This window comes from Nylanderia fulva, unplaced genomic scaffold (genome assembly GCF_048542155.1).
Source record: "Nylanderia fulva isolate GAGA-0341 unplaced genomic scaffold, ASM4854215v1 Scaffold16, whole genome shotgun sequence".
NCBI classification, from domain to species: domain Eukaryota; kingdom Metazoa; phylum Arthropoda; class Insecta; order Hymenoptera; family Formicidae; genus Nylanderia; species Nylanderia fulva.
The window spans coordinates 888687-910825 of NW_028189835.1; the positions used below are offsets into that span (position 1 = coordinate 888687).

At 33.1% G+C, this 22139-nt stretch overlaps 1 protein-coding gene across 1 annotated transcript in view; it reads left to right on the top strand.

The window, feature by feature from the left end:
• LOC114940272 (uncharacterized) overlaps positions 1–22139 on the top strand; it is a 48525-nt gene that overhangs the window by 13987 nt on the left and 12399 nt on the right. The window contains exons 2-3 of the mRNA XM_029314857.2: positions 652–717; positions 13834–14001. Coding sequence (XP_029170690.2) covers positions 652–717; positions 13834–14001 — 234 coding nt within the window. The remainder of the gene's footprint in view (positions 1–651; positions 718–13833; positions 14002–22139) is intronic.

A 22139-nucleotide genomic window follows, 5' to 3' on the forward strand; every position in this document is an offset into this window, starting at 1 on the left:
ATAATGTGAATTTGTGAACGTTTATATAAAAGAAAGTTTTATCCATAATCTGCCATGTTTACCGACGCTATCAGATTCCGACGGTTTTGTTATCGTTTCGTTACTTGGTCGACAATAATCGACAGTCAGGTGATTTGTCCACATTTGAAGCTTTAATCTGTTTATTAATATAAACATTAATATTTCTATTTAATTTTTAATCGATGCCATAAGCAAAATACGTTACATATTTTGTTTTATCTATTAAGATATAAATCGAAAATTTGTGATCTTAATTAAGTTTCCATTAAAAAATTTAATAATCCTGCAATAATAAATGTAATCATTGCAAGCGAGAGAAATAAAATTTATAAAATTGTATATAATTATTTAAAGATGCGGGGGTTTCTTTTATCATTTAAATTTAATATAATATATTGAAATATGAATCTAAATGTAGACATCTTTTTAATAATAAACACTTTGAACAATAAAATACGTATTACAAAAATAATCGTAATCGCTGATCATAATGTTTTAAGTGTTATTAATTAAGAAGTATACCTAAGGTTTTCAAGATTTCTCTTATTTTTTTTCGATTATGTATGATTAATGTATAATTTATTGATATTAACGACTGTTAGGCTAATAATTATATTATTTTTATTGCAGGATTCCTCATGTGGCGAAGAAGAATTGTCGTTATTGGTTCACCACCCAACTTGCAGCTTATTAAAGGTTAGTGTTATTATTATGCATAAATTTTTTAAACATTTCCAATTTGAACGCACAAGATAATGAAAGCTAAAAAAGAAATTCTTTATTTGATTATCCGAAATTTACAACATTTTTTAACAAAATAAAAATAATGAATGACATTAAAGCATGAATTAATATCTACCCATTCGATTACTACTTGAATAATTCAATTATTTTATTTTTTAATTAATTCTAATTACTTTAATTACATATTATATTATATCATTATATATACATATCTTTTATATCTTTCTTATCTTGTGTTATACATATAAAAAATGCTTGGGCTTCTTATGTATAAGTTATTTCTTATAATATTATGCACATGACTTAGAATAACGTTTAAAGACATATAAGTAAATATCTATACGTATATTTTATTGTTAGTAAAAAATGCACCCGATGTGTTTTTTGTTGGTTGCAAATATTTATCGTGTAACATAGAGGATAAAACGATTTTTAAGCATTTATAATAATAGAGATATATGCAGATAAAGGAGAATATCATTATTGTTGAAAGTAATCACAATTAAATCAAAATTAAAAAATAAATTATACTTTTATTACATTTGAATTCAAATGTTTTTTTTTTAAATAAGAATATCGAGATTTCAATAGTTTTTTATGAACAATTAAAAAAAGTAGTAATAGAAAGTTTCGGCAGAAACAGAATTAGGTACATATAAATTTTTTAAAAATAAATTTTAATATTATGCGTTTTTATTCATGAAGAAAGGAACAAATCATAATCAATCGTAAATTAAAATCTAAGAAACAATAACGATTTAAGGAAATTTTCGTATTTAAAAAGAGTGAGAAATTATATACCTAAATATATTTTTATATCAAACATTACAATGTGTAAAAACATAATATTTTTGAAGCAATCTCGAAATTATCCTGATGAGCGAATACGGATATTTATAGCTAATATCTTTTTTCTCCCCCTTATAGTACTAGAATCAAATTAATCTAAGGAATAGAGATATATGATTCATCGAATTACTACTTTACTATAATATAGAAATTTAATAATATTTTTTTGTGAAAGCTATGTGTTTCTGACATTATCAGAAATCATTACGACACAGTTATAAATAAATTTTTGCTTTAAATGAAACTATAATAACGATAGAATTTTTCAATTTTATCAAATATTATGACATTGACGAAAAGTAAAAAATAAATGCGCCAATTTTTTAGTAAACTTTTGAAATAATGAAAAATTTCATTCGATATATATCTAATTTACGGAACAGTGCAATTGTTTAAATGCTTTACATAATCAAATAATCAGCAGCTTATAAAATATAATTAAAAAACCCGGCATTATATGTTACTGTATATTTATCGAATATAACGAGAGGAATATCAAAATACTTTTCTATAACGTTTTAGAAAGAATTCAGGCATAAAAGACTGCGTCATCTCTCGATGACATTTAATCGCGCTATCAGCTGATTGAGTAAGTTTGGCAATAGAATTACTCTCTAATAAATGAGATTAATCGAACAAACTGAGAAGTCCTCGAGCATCTCGATCATGTTTACCCAATGCATCCCTCATCTTATCCCTTGTGAGAACGTTAAAAGGCTCTTATCATCGTGGGGTCCGACTCATCGTGGGTCTCGATCGGAAATGCCGTGCAATTTCGTTCTGCGACACACGCGTACCGCATTCAGCGTGTGTTGCGTGATGTCCTCTCTCGGAGACTGTCGAGGGCCATTATTTACGCCCGCGCGTGTGAGATCCTCGTTTTATAAGGTGATAAAGGCAAGTCTCTCTCTCTCTCTCTCTCTTTCCGCTAGCGGCGTCCTCTCGCGCGCTGAAAGTAGTATAGGACATATGTGAGCCGACATGCAAACCGATTCCTCGGTACCGGCTCTCTCGCGTCGGACTCGCGCTTGCACGCATCCGGAGGAGAGAAACTGCTTAAAGTGTATATTCGCGTTACGAAACGACGAAGCGGCTCGTCGACACTCGCGAACGCGGCAGTCGGTTCTGCCTGTCCCTCGCGAATAGCTATCATGAAGCCATTAACTTTATTATACCGAGCTATTAACTTAAATATTACGACTCGCGTGTCGCGCACCTTCGGGCTCACTGATTTATCGCCGGGGAAGATATCGTGATGTAACCAAATCGCTTGTGTGTTCTGTCGCTCGCGATCGCCCTGGCCATCGTTCACCTGTCGAGCATCGGCAGAGCATATCGGAGATCTACGATCTAAATTTCTCGGAGTGAGATCGTACTCCAAAAGAGCGAGATTCCACTCTTTTGAAGCGATATTCCGTTCCAAGAAATTTGGAGAACGATGTTGTGGAGCGATTATTTAAGGATGCACCTAGATAAGACCGTCGAGATATCGTCGAGATTCAATTCAAATGGGAAACTTATCGATAAATCGCGTTGCGGCTTCGATCTCCAGATATTCTCGAAGAATGTCACCTAAACTTAGATAATATCGCTCTCTCAAGCAGGGTATTTTTGAAGGCTAAAGAATAAATAATGGGATATGTATTATGAATGTGGACGATTTGCGTTGTAATTGTATAAGAAAAGAGGACCAAGATTTTATATCGGATCCGTTTAAAAAGGAACAAAGAAAACGTATACCTGCTCGGACTTCGCAAGAGAAAAAAATTGCGAAAAAGGATGACACGTTTCGCTGAAAGGGTGGGTGTCTCCGATGTAGACTGGGATTTTTATATTAGTCTCAGGATTCGAAATGAGGATTTACGAGCGGGACGCAGAGAAAACATTGTTTCAAATAAGACGTCTTCGGACTAACTTTCGAGAATCCTACCTACCTACAGTACTGATCGCTTGGAGGGAAGACACTACCGCAGATAAAAGGATAAAAAATGCCCTGGGACGAAAGCGGCCGAGGAGATGCTTGGGAAGGAAGATCGCGGATTGAGAGACAGTTGTAAAAAGGATGCGTGCGAGAAGGAAAAAAAATAAAAGACGAAAATTAAGGCGGAGATGAGGAAGATAGAAGAGAGGAGATCTGCGGAACACGAGGGAGGAGATCGAGAAACGAAGAAGGTATATATGTACATATATCTTTAACAAAGAACGAAAGGGAGATCCTGAAGACAAAGAGAGCAATCTCATGGAGGAGAGGAAAAAAAGACAGAGAGAGGACGGAGTCTGATGAATATGGCTGAGGAGCGTCCCACGATGGAAGGGTTTTCCTTCGACCTATGATTGTGCTTTGGGACCCCTATAAGAATGTAAATGGAGTATATTATTCAAACGCGCGCGCGTGTGCGTCATTCGAAGATCATCGCACAAACAAAGAAAGAGGGGCGGTAACGTGTGCGCATGCGCATCAACATCTTCATGAACTTGTTATTATACCGACCAACGGATAATCAAAGAGCGGCCGCTCATATATGGCCGCATGCTGTAGTTAGCCTTTCCTTCGCTTTCCTCTTCATTCTTCCACTTGCCGCACGTTCTGTCGATCGCGGTATATCGTTTTATCGGCGATTATTCTTCCGTTTTTTTTTTGTAATTTACATTCTTATTATACATTTCTCTCGAACATTCTCCCCTCGGAGTTAACCTCGCAAAGTCTTAAAAAATTGAACTTACGATTACCGCTGACCGTCTCCAATTAATTTTTGCTCCTTTCTATTATATTTTCATCCAGCTTTTTCTTCTCTGTAAATTTTTCAAAAATTTATTTATAATAGTTATGATAAAAAAATTAAAATGCGATCTCATCTCTGCTATATATATCTATATAAAAAATATCGAGCTTCAATTATTTGATGTATAATAGAATGAATAGCAATAAAAACGGCAATAGTGTTACATTCACTAGAAGAAATGTAAAACTTTTGTGCATCTTTTATGTGATACAACTTCGAAACGATCTATGAATGATTCTTTTTTGTACGGATTAACGATAGACGAAATAATCGTTAAACTTGGAATAACCAAGTGCTCGCATATATGGTCTTTCGTAAATTTTCCAGCGGTAGTCTCACGTCGACGTAGCAATTTAGAAGCCCCCAGTCTTCAGCTCGTGCTTATACACATTGCACTGAATGTGCACGTCACTTACGTGCCGACGCAGCAAGAATTGTTTCGAGACGGAAACAGCTCTCTCGAATAAAATCTCAATGCATCCTTTTTATACATGTGCAAGAGAGCTTCTAAAAAAATTTATAGATACGTGTGTATAAAGAAACGATCGACAATTTAAATTTAAAATTTTTACTTAACAAAGCATTTTTTCAAGCATTCAGAAAACTTATAATAAGTTGCTGGCTTACTTGTTATAAAATTGGCTGTTTTATTTTAGAGAGAAAATGTTTTTTATTCAAACTTTATATTATAATTAATAGTAGGTATCTTGTATCGCCACTGATGAATAAAATTAAAAATAACTGTGAGACGACCCAACTGAATTAAATTAATTCTTATTATTATTAGTTTGATGCCATATACAAGAAAAGACAACGTTTCGACCTTAGGTTTAAGTCCTTATCAAGTCTAAAATTAACATTAAAAAATACAATAGATGTACATACAAGAATTTCTATTTTTAAGAAAGCAAAGCGCAAACCAAGATTGTAATAACAAATTACAACGTACCTTGCAAAATATTTCGTGCAATATATAATTAATTTTTTCATTTTACATATTTCAATATAAAAACTGTGTCACGTAAAACGTTCAGTATGGATGGTAAAGACGAACTAAGTTAAACAGCTTTGATTATTCTATCATAGATCGGATTCAGATTCTCTGTGTCTTTCTGTAGGTTGATCGTGTTATTAAATTTTTTTATAAAAAACATTTCAGCAATCTCTCTTTTCCTAGTGTTTGTTTCTCGATGTAAAATATTTAAGTTTGTCCATTTAAAGTCATGCGAAAAATCATAAAATATTTAAGTTTGTCCATTTAAAGTCATGCGAAAAATCATAAATGGACAAACTTAAATATTTTACATCGAGAAACAAACACTAGGAAAAGAGAGATTGCTGAAATGTTTTTTATAAAAAAATTTAATAACACGATCAACCTACAGAAAGACACAGAGAATCTGAATCCAATCTATGATAGAATAATCAAAGCTGTTTAACTTAGTTCGTCTTTACCATACGTTTTACGTGACAGTTTTTATATTGAAATATGTAAAATGAAAAAATTAATTATATATTGCACGAAATATTTTGCAGGGTACGTTGTAATTTGTTATTACAATCTTGGTTTGCGCTTTGCTTTCTTAAAAATAGAAATTCTTGTATGTACATCTATTGTATTTTTTAATGTTAATTTTAGACTTGATAAGGACCTAAACCTAAGGTCGAAACGTTGTCTTTTCTTGTATATGGCATCAAACTAATAATAATAAGAATTAATTTAAGCCAGTTGGGTCGTCTCACAGTTATTTTAAATTTATATTATAAGATAGAAAATATATCTCTGTTATAGTTATCACGATATATATATATATATTTATTTATCACTGATAATGTGATTATATGTATGCTCCACATCACTCCACAAAATTAATTATTTCCCAGGTAGAGACCGTCGTAACATGTTGATATAACGTACCTACAATAATAGTTTTGAACTTGAAACATTTACTAGATGACAGGATGGTGCGGCGCATTAAGGTAGGCCCTTAATGAACAAAGTTTTCATTACAGTGAGCATTTAAAATTAAAGTAGCCTACCTGACTCTCTCTATGTGTACCTCTTCTGCTATAGTTTCTTACCCCGATGGGATTTCGTGTATTTCACGCCTCCATGTTTTCACTACTTCATATCTTCTCGTTATATCGACCTTTCGAGCTTCAGTAAAGACATTTAGAGACCAAACGGTAGCCATGTTTTCGTATCGTTAGCAGAAAAGGTTGCAAGTGAAGATCGATGTCTGAACATGATTTTATATATGTATATCAAGTGAGGAGAGAAAAAAATGTTACATTTTATTTAAAAATTTACTCGTGAGAATTATTTGTATTTATGCAAATTATAGATTTATTATATATACGTAACATTAAAGACATTTTCGCATTTAATATTAACTGAATTAAACTACAAAAAAGTTGCTAAATGAGTTTTCTTAAAAATCAAGTATAGATATATTCTATTTAACACAAGCGTTTGCGAAATTTCGAAACACAAAGTTTTAATCGCGTAAATGTTAGGAATAAATTCCTTCGTGAATTCGAAGACTGTTTTCTCAACATTGTAATTTCTAGCTTTTCCCGGCTCCTAGCTAGAATATAGGTAGCTGTTGTTAGGGAATGGCTTCGATATTGATCCGTTCGAAAGGAGCTCGACTCGGGGTGGAGCCGCTTCGCCCTAAGGGTAGTTTTTGCCCCACCATCGCTCGGCAGTTTCCGATTGGACGAGAGAGGAAAAGATGGCCGCCGAGGCACGTACCGGAAACGTGATGCCCTGATATAGTCAGATGAGGGCTTTCCTTCGGCTTTTCTCTCCTTCCTCCTTCGCGTTTCGCAAGAAATAAGCTCCGCAGCCAAGAGTGGACCAAGCAAGCGAGAGAACCTTTACCGTATCTTCCTCCCTCCATCTCTCCGTCGGCTTTTTGCAAAATTTATTACGGCGATATATTCACATCCATTAGATACCTCACTTCTTTCGCCTGCATCTTGTGCCCTCCGTCTTTCTCTTCCTTCGTCCTGTCCTCCTCCACCCTCTTCCTTTTTTTCCTCTTTACCTCAACCTCCATAACTGAATGCACTCTACCGAGATCCCAGCGTCCTTTTCATTCCGCTCGGTTGCATGCAAAGCCCTTTAAATTATGACGGAATGCTCTTTTAGGGCTTTGTTTTAAATTCGATTTCATCGAAAATACATCAAACGAAACGATTCATTGCCGATAAATTATATCGTTCCGCGCGAGTAACTTTCGATTTTATTCAAGATTTCTGTATCGATTTATTCTAAATATGCCCCTTGATAAAAAAAATATAATGATAAAGCTATACTTATAATGGATTATATTATTGAACTGCTATAGTTTTATTTATATGCTTTTGCATGAAAATATAACATAAATGCATATATTTAAAAATTGCATAAAATTATTTTTTTTTGTTTTAATATTTTCATTCGATCAATTTACAAATTTTTCGATATCTTACACAGGAATTTTATAAACTGTTTAACATCGTTTTAATAACCATTAAACCATTCGTTTATTAATATTTCTTCTATATATATATTTTTTTTTGTGTTGCTTTACAAAACATTGATGTAATCCGAAAGTACATTTCCCTCGATTTTATATCCCGCGGTGTTTCGCTTATCGCGTTACTCGCTCGAGCTGCGAAAGGGTGAAGAGGTCGTGAATCCTGAAGGCTTGGACTACAGAAGGAACGAGAAACTCGGAGGTTGAGACGGCTCGGCCTCTGGGAACCGCGGTCGATACTGCGTCTCTGCGAGGAAGGCAGTGTTGCCACTCGTTTTGCCTGGAATTTGCACTTTCTGGGTAGACTGCAGTTTTTGATGCAAACCAGTTCATTCTGTGTCTTAACATCTTTTTACAGAAATTTTATTTTTATTTATTTCTTTTTTACTAACTCTTTACGAAGATCTGTACAATTGATAGCTAACAATTTAATTAAAAATATATAAAATATATGTCGTATATATCACAAAACATTAGTTTTATTAAGAATGCATTATAGAAAGTGTCAAGTTTTTTCTTACGTTTATAAAAATGATTGATTAACATTGATAGTGTTATTTGTGGTTTTTTTTTCGTCTATTATAATTAGATGTAACGAAAGACACAATGAAATATTTAATTTAAATATTCACTCTTTTTTTCTTAAATGTATTTGTAAATTATAAATAAAATGGATCACATTTAAAAAGTTTAAAAACAAAAGAATAAGAAATACATACGTATGTGTATACATATAGTATATAGAATAAAACATCAAAAACCGATATAATTTGGCGATAAATTTAAGAAAATTAATTTTGGAAATGTCAAAAACGATTTAGATATATCACAGAAGTCTACTCAGAAGTGTTTTTGCAGGCACCAATAAACCGTTTATGAGAGCTTTGACCTTTCGTCAGAACCTTCTTGTACCTTAGATTATTTCGGCATTTACAGGCAAGGGAAAAAATTGTATCGTGACGAATTCAAGGAGAAGCATAATCTCAAAGGAGCAAACAGACCTTTGAGAAATAATTTTTTTAACTCTTTTTTTATATAATCTTAACATGCAAGAAAAGCGAAAATACCATCGGTCCAAGGGTATCGTGCCTGTGTTGATGACAAAACTTTAATTAGTATAAAGTACGAATCTTAATTCTTTCAAAAAATGGGTTGTATAAAACAAAGCTGAAAAGACAGCATATTATTTTTACGATCCGACATGTTAATCTAGAAAAATTAATGGTTACATTACACGAAATATATATAACGTATAAAACGTACAATTCTTTACAGAAAATTAGCTTAGGTAAAATTCACACAAGATAGTAATTTGTTACTTCAATTATACATATACAATACGTTGTGTCAGGTCGCAAATTTTTCATAAATGCCGCAAATGAATAGTGATATAATGAACCAAATCCCGCAATCGTTGAAGCACGTGCTTCCGCTCGTTCACTCTCGATTTCAATGTGTTTTTATTGCGTCTCTTAAATTCGCATTTATGAGCTCTTATGTTCTCCCCCGTCTTCTCTTTTCTTCTATCGGAGTGACTGGACCGAGCTGTAAAACGCTGCGCTATGTTGAAGACAAATCGTCCGGCGTGAAGTTAAATAGGTGATAATTGTGACCGATATCCCATAGCAATTGCAATATCATAAATACTTTAATGAGTGAAACGACCTTGAATTTTATTGGTTCCCGTTATACCAGCTGAGTTGAGTGATCAATCACTTTATTATACATATGTGTGTCTATATATATTACGGTATTAAAACACGCGATATCTTCTAGAAGTACTATGAATGAATTATGGTGTCTTCGGTTTAGATAAAAAAATTTGGAAATATTGACCATTACAAATTTTTATATACATTTAAAATACATATATACATATATATATACGTATCTATATAAAAATATATATATAGCGTGACTTATTTATATTTTATACAAATTAAACTTGCAAATCTTTTTCGATCATTTTTCATTTATATTAATTCTTTTTCGCTTCTCTAGCTTTTCAGAGCAATGTATTATATTATGAAACTCTGAATACAAAATTAGTAAGATAAGAGAGTTGTCATCCGCTCTATTGAATTTTGATTAAAGTTATTTAAATATTCATGTAACGCGAATTTCGTTTAATTAAAATAAATAAATATCTGATCCAAATATGTATCTCTTCGCTTTTATGATCTTTTTTTTTAACGATCGCTTAAATTCTCTACAGACTGCATTTATAAATACTGATCAGCATGTAGTTATCACATAATGTATGAATGAAATATTTTATCTGGAATGAATCATCGCTCAAATATAATTTACGAGATGATTATTCGTCAGATGACATGCAACAATTGTAGTCGTAAATATTTTAATGAGCGAAACGACCTTGCCGATTCTATTAGCCGTCTTTATAACATTCAATGCTTAAGTTCATAGTAACTAATGATTTTATCGCTACTGTATCTATATGCGATTACGGCTGTTTAAAACGACGATAAACGCGCTCGATGGATCAGCCTAGTTTTTACGCGTTACATATTACACGCTATATAAAGAATTACAAGTGTAAATTATTAAGACGCGCCAAAACGATTTATTGGGTTTTTAAGTCTTTTATTTTTCTTAGCATCGAGTCATAATTTGTAGAGATAATAAATTCTCTTCGGCTCTCAGTTCATTAAACGATTATAAGAAATATTCGTTACATTTACATAATGTTGAAAGTTCTCCTAGTGTAGGGTCTTCGCTGCCTAATTCAAGAAATTTCTCAGAGATCAAAGAATACAATGATGCTTGGATATATCCTTATAGATATCTGCTGCAGAAATGAAACAAGTTTTATGCTTTGGTTTCTCCGGGGTTGTAAATTTATCGCCCCGTAGATTTTCGAACTTTGTGTGTCTCGACGGTCTTTTTGACGAACGACGATCAACGATAAAATATGACTTTACAAACCTATTGAGCGTCGTTATTTAAACGCGGTGGCCGGCTATTTAAGTCTTAACTGCCTACAGATTACGTCGCTATAAAATAATAAACATAAACCATAGCTATATACACTTAACTAGAAGTGCCTAACTGTTCTCTGCGTAAAGTTCTTCTGCTTTGTTTTCTTTGTGTTTCAAGTTTCGAAAATTTGTCTTGATTGCATTTAACAAGATAAATTAAATATATTTGCGTTAATGTGAAAGTATAAGAATATTTGACATAAATTATTTTGCAGGGTAAAGTCGACAATAAATTTAAATCTAATTATAAAATGTTTTTCTCCGCATTTTACGACTTAAAATTATATATTGAGGAAATTGGGATTTATAGAGATGTGTTGGCGTTAATAATAAAAATATCGGGAGCAACGGTGCAAATTATTATTCCTGGCACAAGATGGTTGTTGAAAACGAAACAGGATCCCTACGAGCAGCCATGGCACGATTGAAGTAGAAGGGAATCTATTAAGATATCGTGGGCCGAACCTGAAATCTTGAAACGACTCCGAGTTAACCAATCGCGGACATCAACATCGAAATCCGTTCCTTCCACGTCGTTGCTATTTTAGAATTCATGCTCGCCAGTCTTTCACGGCGCGCGCTCGTGTTTCCCAAAGTATTTTAATTAAAAGTTTTTAAAGTCCACAAAGAAGTCGGGCCGTCAAAAGTGATAAAGATACTTGACATTTTTATTGTTAATTCCCCTGAGCACAATCGATGAAGATGAGGTCTGTCGCGACTTATAATATTATGCAAAAAAAAAACTGAATATGTTTCTAAATTGATATATTATAATAATTTGACAAGATGATAAATCGTTGATAGGATCGTTATATTCGCAAATGTATCAAACATGAAATTTTTATTCCTATTTGAATTATACATTTTTTATAGATTGATGACATTGATATAGATATATACTTAATCATTGATGATCGATAAAAAAATTAGATGAATCAATTGATGTTAGTTTGAATTGTAGAAGATTTAAGTAGCAAATTTTAAATGCTACAAAAATATTCGCAAATAATGTTAAGATCGATCGAGCGCTTCAGATTCTCCATAATAATGTTGATGATAGGCGAGGATAGCAACGGAAATAATAATAACGATAATGACGAGAAATAATGAGAAGTCTCGACGGGAGGAAAAAACCCATTTCGCTAAAAGAAGGCCGTAAGTGAGCGTTAAACATTTCTCAGAGGGCAAATCCAATCAATGACCAGACCTTTTGTTTCGCATTTGCGGGAGAGTGTTAAGAGCCAGGGGCACCGAAATAAAACTGGCTAGTGACTCAATTTTCGGTGCTCTGCTCTTCATGCTGGTATAACAACTCGTTTCTTTCCCCAGTCCCAAAATTCTCATCGAAAGAATAAAGCGTCGACGAATTTTACTCCGACGAATTCATCTTTGCACATGCATCTTTTGGATTTTGTTTCAAGTGACAGATATACTGTATGTCAATTTTGTCGACGGCATACCTATCAGATATATCGTATATATTTTTTTAATTTATTACACCCATCTACGTCTTCTATCTACGTACATCAAAAACTGTTTCGTTGACTTATCGTTGACAATCAAGTCTGCGAAGCGCATCCGACAGCTGCGGAGACGTTATAGAATCTTAACCGGCGAGTTTCGCAACCGCGTAATGTCGACCAAGTAATGCAATCTCATTGAGCGTGGATAGAGAGAAGCGACGAGAGAGAAAAGGGATTCGAAGAGCGAGCGATCTGTCATCGGTGCTCGAGCTCTGCCGCTGACATTTTACAAAGTATAAGACCGAGGCATATCTTCCGCAGGTGCTACACAGAAGGCAGTCCGCAGGTAGATACGGTGGGCGCCTGATTGGCCTGCTTCGACCTGACTCCATCCTACAGTTTTGCGACGGCAGTGTATGCGTGCGAGAAGCAAAGAGAGGCGGTCGTTGTTACGTGTCGCTCGCAACAACTCGTCTTGCTGCGCCTTGCTTCTGCCGCTTGACTCGACCGACAGAGCGGGAAAGAGAGAGAGAGAGAGAGAGGTAAAGGGAGAAGGAGAGAGACAGAGAGAATCCGGTACAGTTCAAGCATAATAAATCCCGTTGGCTGGTACCTACGGTCTCTTCGGCCCGTGCACGCGTCTTCGCTCGCGTAGTGGAGCTGCCAAGCTTTGGCAGCGAGCTAACTCGCTCAGCTCGCGGTGTATATTTCCGTTCCGTTACGTTCACCAGCGTCGCCTGGCTTCGTCTCGGCTGCTAGAAGTCGCAGTCGAAACCCCGACGACGCGACGCGTTTCTTCTCGGATCCGGACGTCTATAATATTGTGATTTCTGGTGAACGCCCAGTTGTTTATTGTTGTATTCCTCTCTTCTATATCTGGTTTTTTCTTCACCTCCGTGCGAACGATGAGAAAATTACGCGCTCAACATTCGGTGGGAGCATTATATCGTACGCATCATTATCATCATCTTCCTCGTGTATTCCCGGACGAGAAGAGAGAGGGAAAATGGCGTATTCCGAAGATTCTTGCGACTGCGTGATTACTTCGTAACACGTTGACATCGGCCATTTTGAAGCGGACTTTTAATTGCGGATTATGAATTACGTGATCGATAATTGTTCCTAGTATTGGAAATTGTGCAATTTTTCTCGTCATTATCTGTGAAAGTGTCTTGATGAAAATGATTGTAAAATCTTTGGCTGTCTGAAAGAAAGAAACATGGTGCAAGCTTTATGATTACTCGCGTCTCTTGAGAACAGACTTGACAAAAGTGTTTATTAGTGTGTGACATTGTAATTTAAAATTATATAAACATTCTTACTCTTTTATATGATTGCTGGCTTTTTAAGGAACAATGCCCGTGAAATTTCGCAAAAATAGCATAGTCAAATGTCCCAGTTTTTAATCAACTGTGCTAAACGCGGATCCAATGTGCATTGGCTGTTTCAGCAGCTGAAAAACGGATCGGCATGGAGTAACTACTCGGGTCACAGCGACCCTTGGAAGGGAAAAGGGCAGCAGCATCGCCTCCCTACGCCCTTCTGCCGCCGACGACGACATTGGATCGTCGTCGTCGTTCCGCAGCGAACCCCGCGTCATTATTATTATAGCCGCAAGGTGAGTGTTGAAATGTCATTTTTTATTACATTAGAATAATTTCCGTAGACCGAGTATGTCTCCGAAGACGGCTCTTCCGCACGTCGAGTGCATCAGAAAGAAGCTTCGAATAAAAATCTCATTTTTTATTATTCAAACTTTGCTAAATCGGGTAAAATTTTTACCACACGCCTAATTAATCCTCTTATACTTATATCAGTTTCTTTTGAATGTATCGAATTTTTCTTTATTAATTCTCTCTCGTGGATAAAATAATTCTTTGATTTGGAATAAAATATTCTTACGAAATATAATATTTATATAACGTGCGATATATGAATGACATTTAAGAAACTGATAAAATACTTGGATTATTTAATCCGAATTATATGAACTAAATTATATTGATTTATTTTATATTGTGGTATTTAACACGAGGGTTGATATTTATTCGCTCACCAGATTATTGAGATTTCTCTCGCGTAGTAAAACTACCTCATTAGGCAATAACAGCAGAAAGAAATTCGTACGAGACGATATCAACTCTTACGATTGGATCCTCCGGTTTTACGATCCTCCAATGCGGCGTGCATGTTCAGCATTATTTTGTTCTTCTCCTCACGAATATCTTCGTTCTCTACTCTTCCATCGTCGTATCAATTCACGTACACATGCACACCGATGACCGTGAAAACCTGCGAGGGTGATATAAAGTGTATAAAATAGCATCGCTATCTAAATTACCTCTCGCTGATTACACGATTGACCTGAAAATTTTACCTAACCACCTAACATTTAAATATATACCATACATATACGATCTTCGCGAATGGATCTTAAATGTCATTTGTGCGATAATTAATGCATAGGATTATGAATATAATACTTGAGTGCAAAATGCACTTTTTGAGCTTGGACATTTTTCGTATCTCGGTTTTTTTATGATTTTATTTTTCTTATCGAACATTTAACATTAAATTTTAATTAATATACTCTCAACCCAAATAAGAACAAATTTTAACAAGTTTAAATCTATAGCTAATTTTAGCATAGGTAAAAAATAGTATATTTTTATAATGATAATTAAGATAATATTTTTTTCATTTTTGTCGAGAAAAAATACATTTACTCTAAATTATAAATACGTCGAGAACGATATTCCTCTTTAAAAGCTAAGACTTTTGTATCCATTAAATTCGAGAGATACTACGATATCGGGATATCTTATATAATAGCATGTTTCTGATTGTGCATTCTGAACACGCGAAATCTTTTCGAGATACAACAGACGAGGTTCTCGTATTTTTTGCTATAGTAGATATGGGAAAAATGCATAGTGATAGCGAGCGGATTAAATAAAATTTTGGAATTTATGGAAAATAAGGGGGAGAAAAAAAATAAAAAAGGAAGGGTGCGTCGGAGGGGCTTAAAATACTCACGACGAAAAGCTTTTGAATTTGAATAAAAATGAGGCGGAAAAAAATAGAGGGACGTCATAGAGAAGATATATCGTGTATTTTCTGGGATGACCGAACGAGTAGGCGATTATAGCGCAATTTGAATTTCTATATACGTAGATGCATGTTCCGAGTACAATCGAATGCCATGTTTTCACAACGAATATTTATGACGATTTAATATACAAGTCACTCTATATGCGATAAATCAATAATATAATGCTTATGGCATCAACTATTTGTCTCGTCACGTTAATAATTGTGGTGTGCGTTTCGACCGTCGTTCCACGATGAAAGTTCGGTTTGGACCAGTCATGATGGCCGAAAGGAGGAAAGTCTCTCCCAAAGTTTACATTAGGGATCATGGCTGCCGTCGAATGATGGCGCGAAGCATGGCCGTTTAGCCAGCAGCCTTATTTTTTTCTACCTTTGCATCTTCTCTTACTTTCACCTGATTGCAATTACAATAGGTATATTGTGCCATACAGTGATAGAATTTCGAGTATTGTAGTTCAATAAACTCATACAATAATTAAATGTTTTAAATGAGATGCATAAATAAAAACTCCAATCTGAAGATTAATTGATACATCTGTTTCGTTAAACCTCGGGTCAACATAAAAATGATTCCGAGGGAGAGAGAAAATGATGCGAACTTCTCGAGTCGGAGAATCATCATGGCTGAGATGACGCTCTTAAGCGACATACCACGTGCCACGAATGCGAGATGGTGTGCGTCGAGAGTTGCCCACGCATAGCGGCTCGCGATCCCGCGTACGACAGCCATTTTGAATTCCAAGACTCTTTCTGCAACGAACTCGCTGCTCGGAGAAGGGCAGGAGCCTTCTTTTGCGGATACCGTCGCGTTCTCGTCTTATTTTTCGCGTGTCAAAAGACCGAGACCGTGAGCAATATTGTTGATACTTGATGTTGCAGCCTCCTCCGCATCTCCCTATATTCTGCTTGGCAGGAGGCCGACTATGCGTACACTTTTTTTTTACTTCACGGATCTCGTATAATATCGGGTCTTCTTCTCTTAACTTCAATTATCTATTTATTGTTTATACATAGTTTAAAAATTATGGACACTTATACGAATATAATTTTAGAGATTTTTGGGTGAGAAGCTGTCATTTGGCACATGTATTTTAAGTAGAGCATTGATTCTTCTTTTTTTATATATGTAGTATTTTTATGTAGCAAGATAAAATACTAGATTTTAATATGTATTTTTTTCATAGTGATTTTGAGACGACTTTATAATTTAGAGTAAAAATAAAAATCTTTTAATAAGTATAGTTTCTTACCTTTTTAAATATTCTTTAAAATATATAAACATTTGTATATTTATCTAAATTTCATGTTTGAATGCAAGATATTCATCGGTTGCCATACAATTTCATATATACTAGCGATATGACAGAACTATATCCGTGTTTTACCGTCGGACGTAAATTCTGTATTATATTACATTTCAGTATTTTGTTTTTTCCCCGCATAAGCATTCATTTACATTTAAAATCAAACATGGATTTATATGAAAATATTATTTTGAAGAGCGTTTATACTTTTATTAGCTGTCTTTCTATCTCTCTTTTTGCGAACCTTAATTTTTTTCGATTTATTCTATTGATATGATTTTTTCTTTATAAATTCAGCGTATAAAAGATTTTCCCGTAAAATCCTCTGATATAAATTACGATAAAATTTTTTTTTCATGCATTAAGTACAAACAGTACTATGCAAACTTTAATAAAATGCGTATATATACTTGTGGTTTTTCTTTGATAAAATGATTTCTTGGATGAACTATATAATATACATATTTACATCTAATAATTATTTCAATAATCTTATTCTTTTTCAATTTATATATCATTTATAGGGCTTTGGTTTAATATATTAGCATAATTGTCTATTCAACAAGTATCTTATCTATTAGTAATTTAAAATGCGAACGTTTAAATATTTTTGTCCCTCCATATATCAGCGATTGCATTTCGAAGCTAGACTTATTACGTGCAACAGTAATTAACGTTCTTTCCCACACATTTGTGTCTTGTTTTTTTTCAACTTTATTATTTATAAGATGTTGGTCTAATATATTAGCATAATTGTCTATTAGCAAGTATCTTATCTATTAGCAATTTAAAATGCGAACGTTTAAATATGTCCCTCTGTGTATCAATATTGCATTTCAAAGGTGTAGACTCATTGCGCGAACAATTAATGAAAATGAATAAATATAAAAATTACTGTAGATGTGTGTGCGGTGATAAAATAAAAAAAAAATATATAAAATTAGGTGAAATAAAGAATAGAATATAAATTTACATTTTTGTTTTATTTTTTTTTTTTTTAATTAATTTAATTCTTAAATTCTTTACCGATACTCTCCAGTAGGCAGACAGATACGTATTTTGAATTTGCAGGGATTATTTGTTTTACAAGAATAGACTTCTATATCAACTTCCTATGTTTAGGCTCGCGTATGCGTATGCAAAGTCGACGGATCGTTCCGGTGATATGTAAACGTTCTATTTTATGACTGACGACAAGTTTATGTTGATTGCTCGTTATAGTCATTCTTTTTCTTTGATTAAAATTCCAATACAATGGATCCAGTTTATAAAATTTGATTTTACTTTTCCTCACACGTTTACTAAACACATAAATCTATAAACATATAATCTATATAAAATGTAATTTTTTTAACATTATTATTTTATATTTTTGCTGAGTATTTTTGAGATTACCTTTTTACTTTATGCTCTTTCGCTAATATTTAAATGAATATTTATTGAGTTAAATTTGTTGCATTCATTGAGTTAAATTTTTATCAATGTTTTACCTTCATACGCTATTATCAAACTTATTTTAAATTAAATATCACATCTCCTTGATATTAGGAAAAATGTGCACTAAATATATGAAAGAAAGCGCACTATTTATTGTATATTTCCTTAATTAAAATTCATTAATTTTATTTAAAATTAGGTAGACATTTTTTTATTAAAAAAAACTTCGAGATGAGATTGGATTTCTGCATTTTATATTAGATTAATGCAATCTCAACTCCTTCTCTCGAGCTTCCCTTTATTTGCGTTGGGCTGGCAGAAATTTATGAAACCACTTTATTCTCCGCCCGGAAAAATAACTTTTCATGTTTTCTAGTGGTGTCACCCTCTTATACCACCACACTCATTCGTCGCCCTATGTACAGTTTTATATGTTCCGTAATATGGATGAGACGAAAGGAGTTAGAGAGAAGTATTTCCTCATTTTACTTCCGAGATTACCGACTCGTCCTTTTCTGCTTTATCGATCTCTAGAGTTGGTCCAACTTTTAGTAATCTTAGAAAGATGGCACTTGTATCAAACAGAAATCTAATCATATAGTTTTTAAAAAATTGTAACAAAAAATCATTTTTTTTGGTGCAAATAATTATAGATATATTGAATATTTAACATTAAGAATAATGTGATCAAATTCAATTATGGAAGTAATTATAGTGTATCTTCTATAATGGATAAAAGTATAAATTAGTAAGAAAAAACAATAGTTATATATTGTTATTACTATAAAATACATTTTATTGATTATCATCTTTATATAATCTATATATGATCATATAACAGCTATTTTAATAATTCTAAAATATATTTAGTAATAATTAAAAATATGACAAAAATGCAAGATATTTCTATCAATATTATAAATAAAAGGAAATTAAAAAATTGTTTTGAGAGAAATTGTTGTAACTTACCTCAAATTTTCGAACAACGTGCTTTTTAACATACGTTGTATATACGATACCTCTTTCTTCTCTCGTATTACTCATTTTTTATGTCTCTCATTTTTATCTTTGTTCCCTTTACTTGCCGAAGATTTCATCGCAGCAACCCATCTATTTTCCGTAACAATGATTCCAAGACCTCTTCTTTCCCTTTACACCACTCTAAATACCCTTACCCAATCTAAATAACGCTCGAATGGGAGTTCCCTTCAAGGAACCATCTCGGTTTACGTTTTTACCATGATCGATATGCGGACAAAAAAATGCAAAGTGGTTTATTCGAACTTATTTATTGCCTGCCCTACCCTATCTCTTTATCTCTCAACCCCTCTAAATCTTAAATCAAATCTTAATTCCAATAGTATTCTGTGAAAGCAAAATACGCTCCAGTTCGTTTACTTTATCGCTTTCCTTTGCAACATTATTTTTTTCATCAAATTCATATACATAAATACAAAATTATTTGCTATTTTCTCGTAGATGCAATTTATTTTTATTTATATGTTTAACTTTTTAAAAATATTTAAAAATATGTTTATATGTGTGTGTGTGCGTAAATTGTTGTAATATAATATACATATATTTACAGTGCAAATTATTTATTGAATTATTTAAAATATTATAGAATATTTTTAAAAAAATTAGAGTACGATTTATATTTAAAGATTGCGTTTTAGCATACACATAAATAACTATTAATATGGAAGGTTCTTAAAGATAATATGTCATATAACTGTCGACGTCGAGTGTTCGTTAGATGTCTGAAGTGTTTCTGTTTAAAGTTTCATGGTCGAATCTGGATTTGGTTAATTTGAGCGGTAGAGTGATTCATTCGAAGTAAAAAAAGAAAAATGAATGTAATTAAAACTTCCAGACTCCGGTCTGATCTATTTTTAATTTATTTCAGTACTTAAGATAATAATTAAAAAATATTATACCGCTGTCGTAAATTATAATAGTATATAATTAAAGTAAATCGATCATTTTAAATTGATACAAAAATATATATCATTTTATAATTAATGAATGAATCGAACAATTTAGTATATTATATTAAAATAGAAATAAAAATTTTTGAAACTTGAAAGACATGAAAACGAGTGAAATAAAATAGACATAAATAAAATGTGTTAAACAATGGTTGTTTTAAGATTTTTATAATATAAGTTTGATAATATGATAAGAAAAATATCGTGTACTTACGGTTGTATAGAAAATAATATAAGATTAGTCTAGGACATTTTTGGATCTATATTGTGAACTCTCGACACGATTAAGTAAACCATGTAATACAGCTGATGAGCAAATGTAGTAATATAAACGGGGATTCGCGATATATAAACGAAGATTTCTCGACAACCGAATGTAAACGTTTGCATATGCGTACGATTCGTAGAATCTTTGTCGCTTCAGATCTGAATCAGAGTTTAAGAAAATTTTTTAAGATTGTGAACAATTTAAATATATTAAGAATAAAATTAGAATAAAACATAAACTTGAAATTTTTAAGAAAGACTGTCTTCAGTAAATTATTTAATTTTAATTTGCTAAATATTGATGCTTTTTTGTAATTAATAAAATTGCTTGCGCAACATCCTTACTATTTATAAAAACTGGTAATTAATTGCGCAGGTTTTTCTTTAGTTAAAACCATAAAAAATATAAATATATTAATTAATAATATACACATACGAGTGAAAAATATCGCCGATACATATTTTTTAGAATTTTATTTTTTTTGCATTGCAATGAATGAAAAGAAATTGAATGGATTATTTTTGGATATAGATGACATATAGTAATTACACAGTGTTGCGTGTAAAATTTTCATTATAAAGTTGGATAGACAAAAGGGACGGGTTTTTGGAAAGTAGATTTTAAATGAATAATATATATCGCCCTTTTTTCTCCGGAATAGTCGGGGACTAAAATCTAGGAAATGTGCGGAATCTCGAGGGAAGAATAGAGTATTACTATAGTACACTGGCCGACGAAATGGAGGCGGAGAATTGGGCGAGGTATGCTAGGGGTGGATCGGACTGCCTCTCATTAAATTTAATTGTCCCTTAAGATGAGCTTCCTTAATTATTTAGTCTTCTACGATTCTCAGCACCTCTTATATAAACACTTTATATAGATCTTGGATCCCCGCACATTTGTAACAATTTAAAGCATTAGGACACATTTTTTAAACATTCTTGATCATAGACAGCATTCGGATTCGACGAGCAATCGGTGAAATGTTACGTAATTATATATGTACACGTAATTACGTCACTAGGTAATTTATCTGTGACGAATAAACAACTGTTCACATGCATGTTACATCATATATCATTAATGTTCAAAACAAAAAAAAATGATAAAAATTAAAACGTTTTTCTTGTCGAGATAAAGCATCAGCTGCATCTCTACCTTCCACGATGGGGGGTACACAGCGGGCTGACAGATCGACTAGAGTGGTGGAAGTTGGGCAGGTGGGATGAAGTAAGGGATGAGAGATAGAGGTGGGGCAAAGCGAAGAAAGAGGGGAAACAGTCTCTAAATATGCTAATACCCGCGCCGTGGAGTAATGAGTTTCTCGCGTCACTACGATTCACCGGACTGCCATGCATATATATTCACAGCCATAAACACAACTTAGATTACTATATGTAGCGTATCAACTGCCACGGCACTTGTGTATCAGTCGCCCTATCACAGTCTCGTCTCTATAGTCTTATGCTATACAAGACGTTACATTATCTATTATTATTGTAAAAAAATTATTTATTGTGAATTTCTGACTGATTCTTTCTCGAAGAGAAAATTGTCTCTCTCATGAAAAGAATTTTCATAATTACTGATTTAAACAGACACACGATGCATATTTTTATAAAACCGTTATACATACGTCTTTAATATT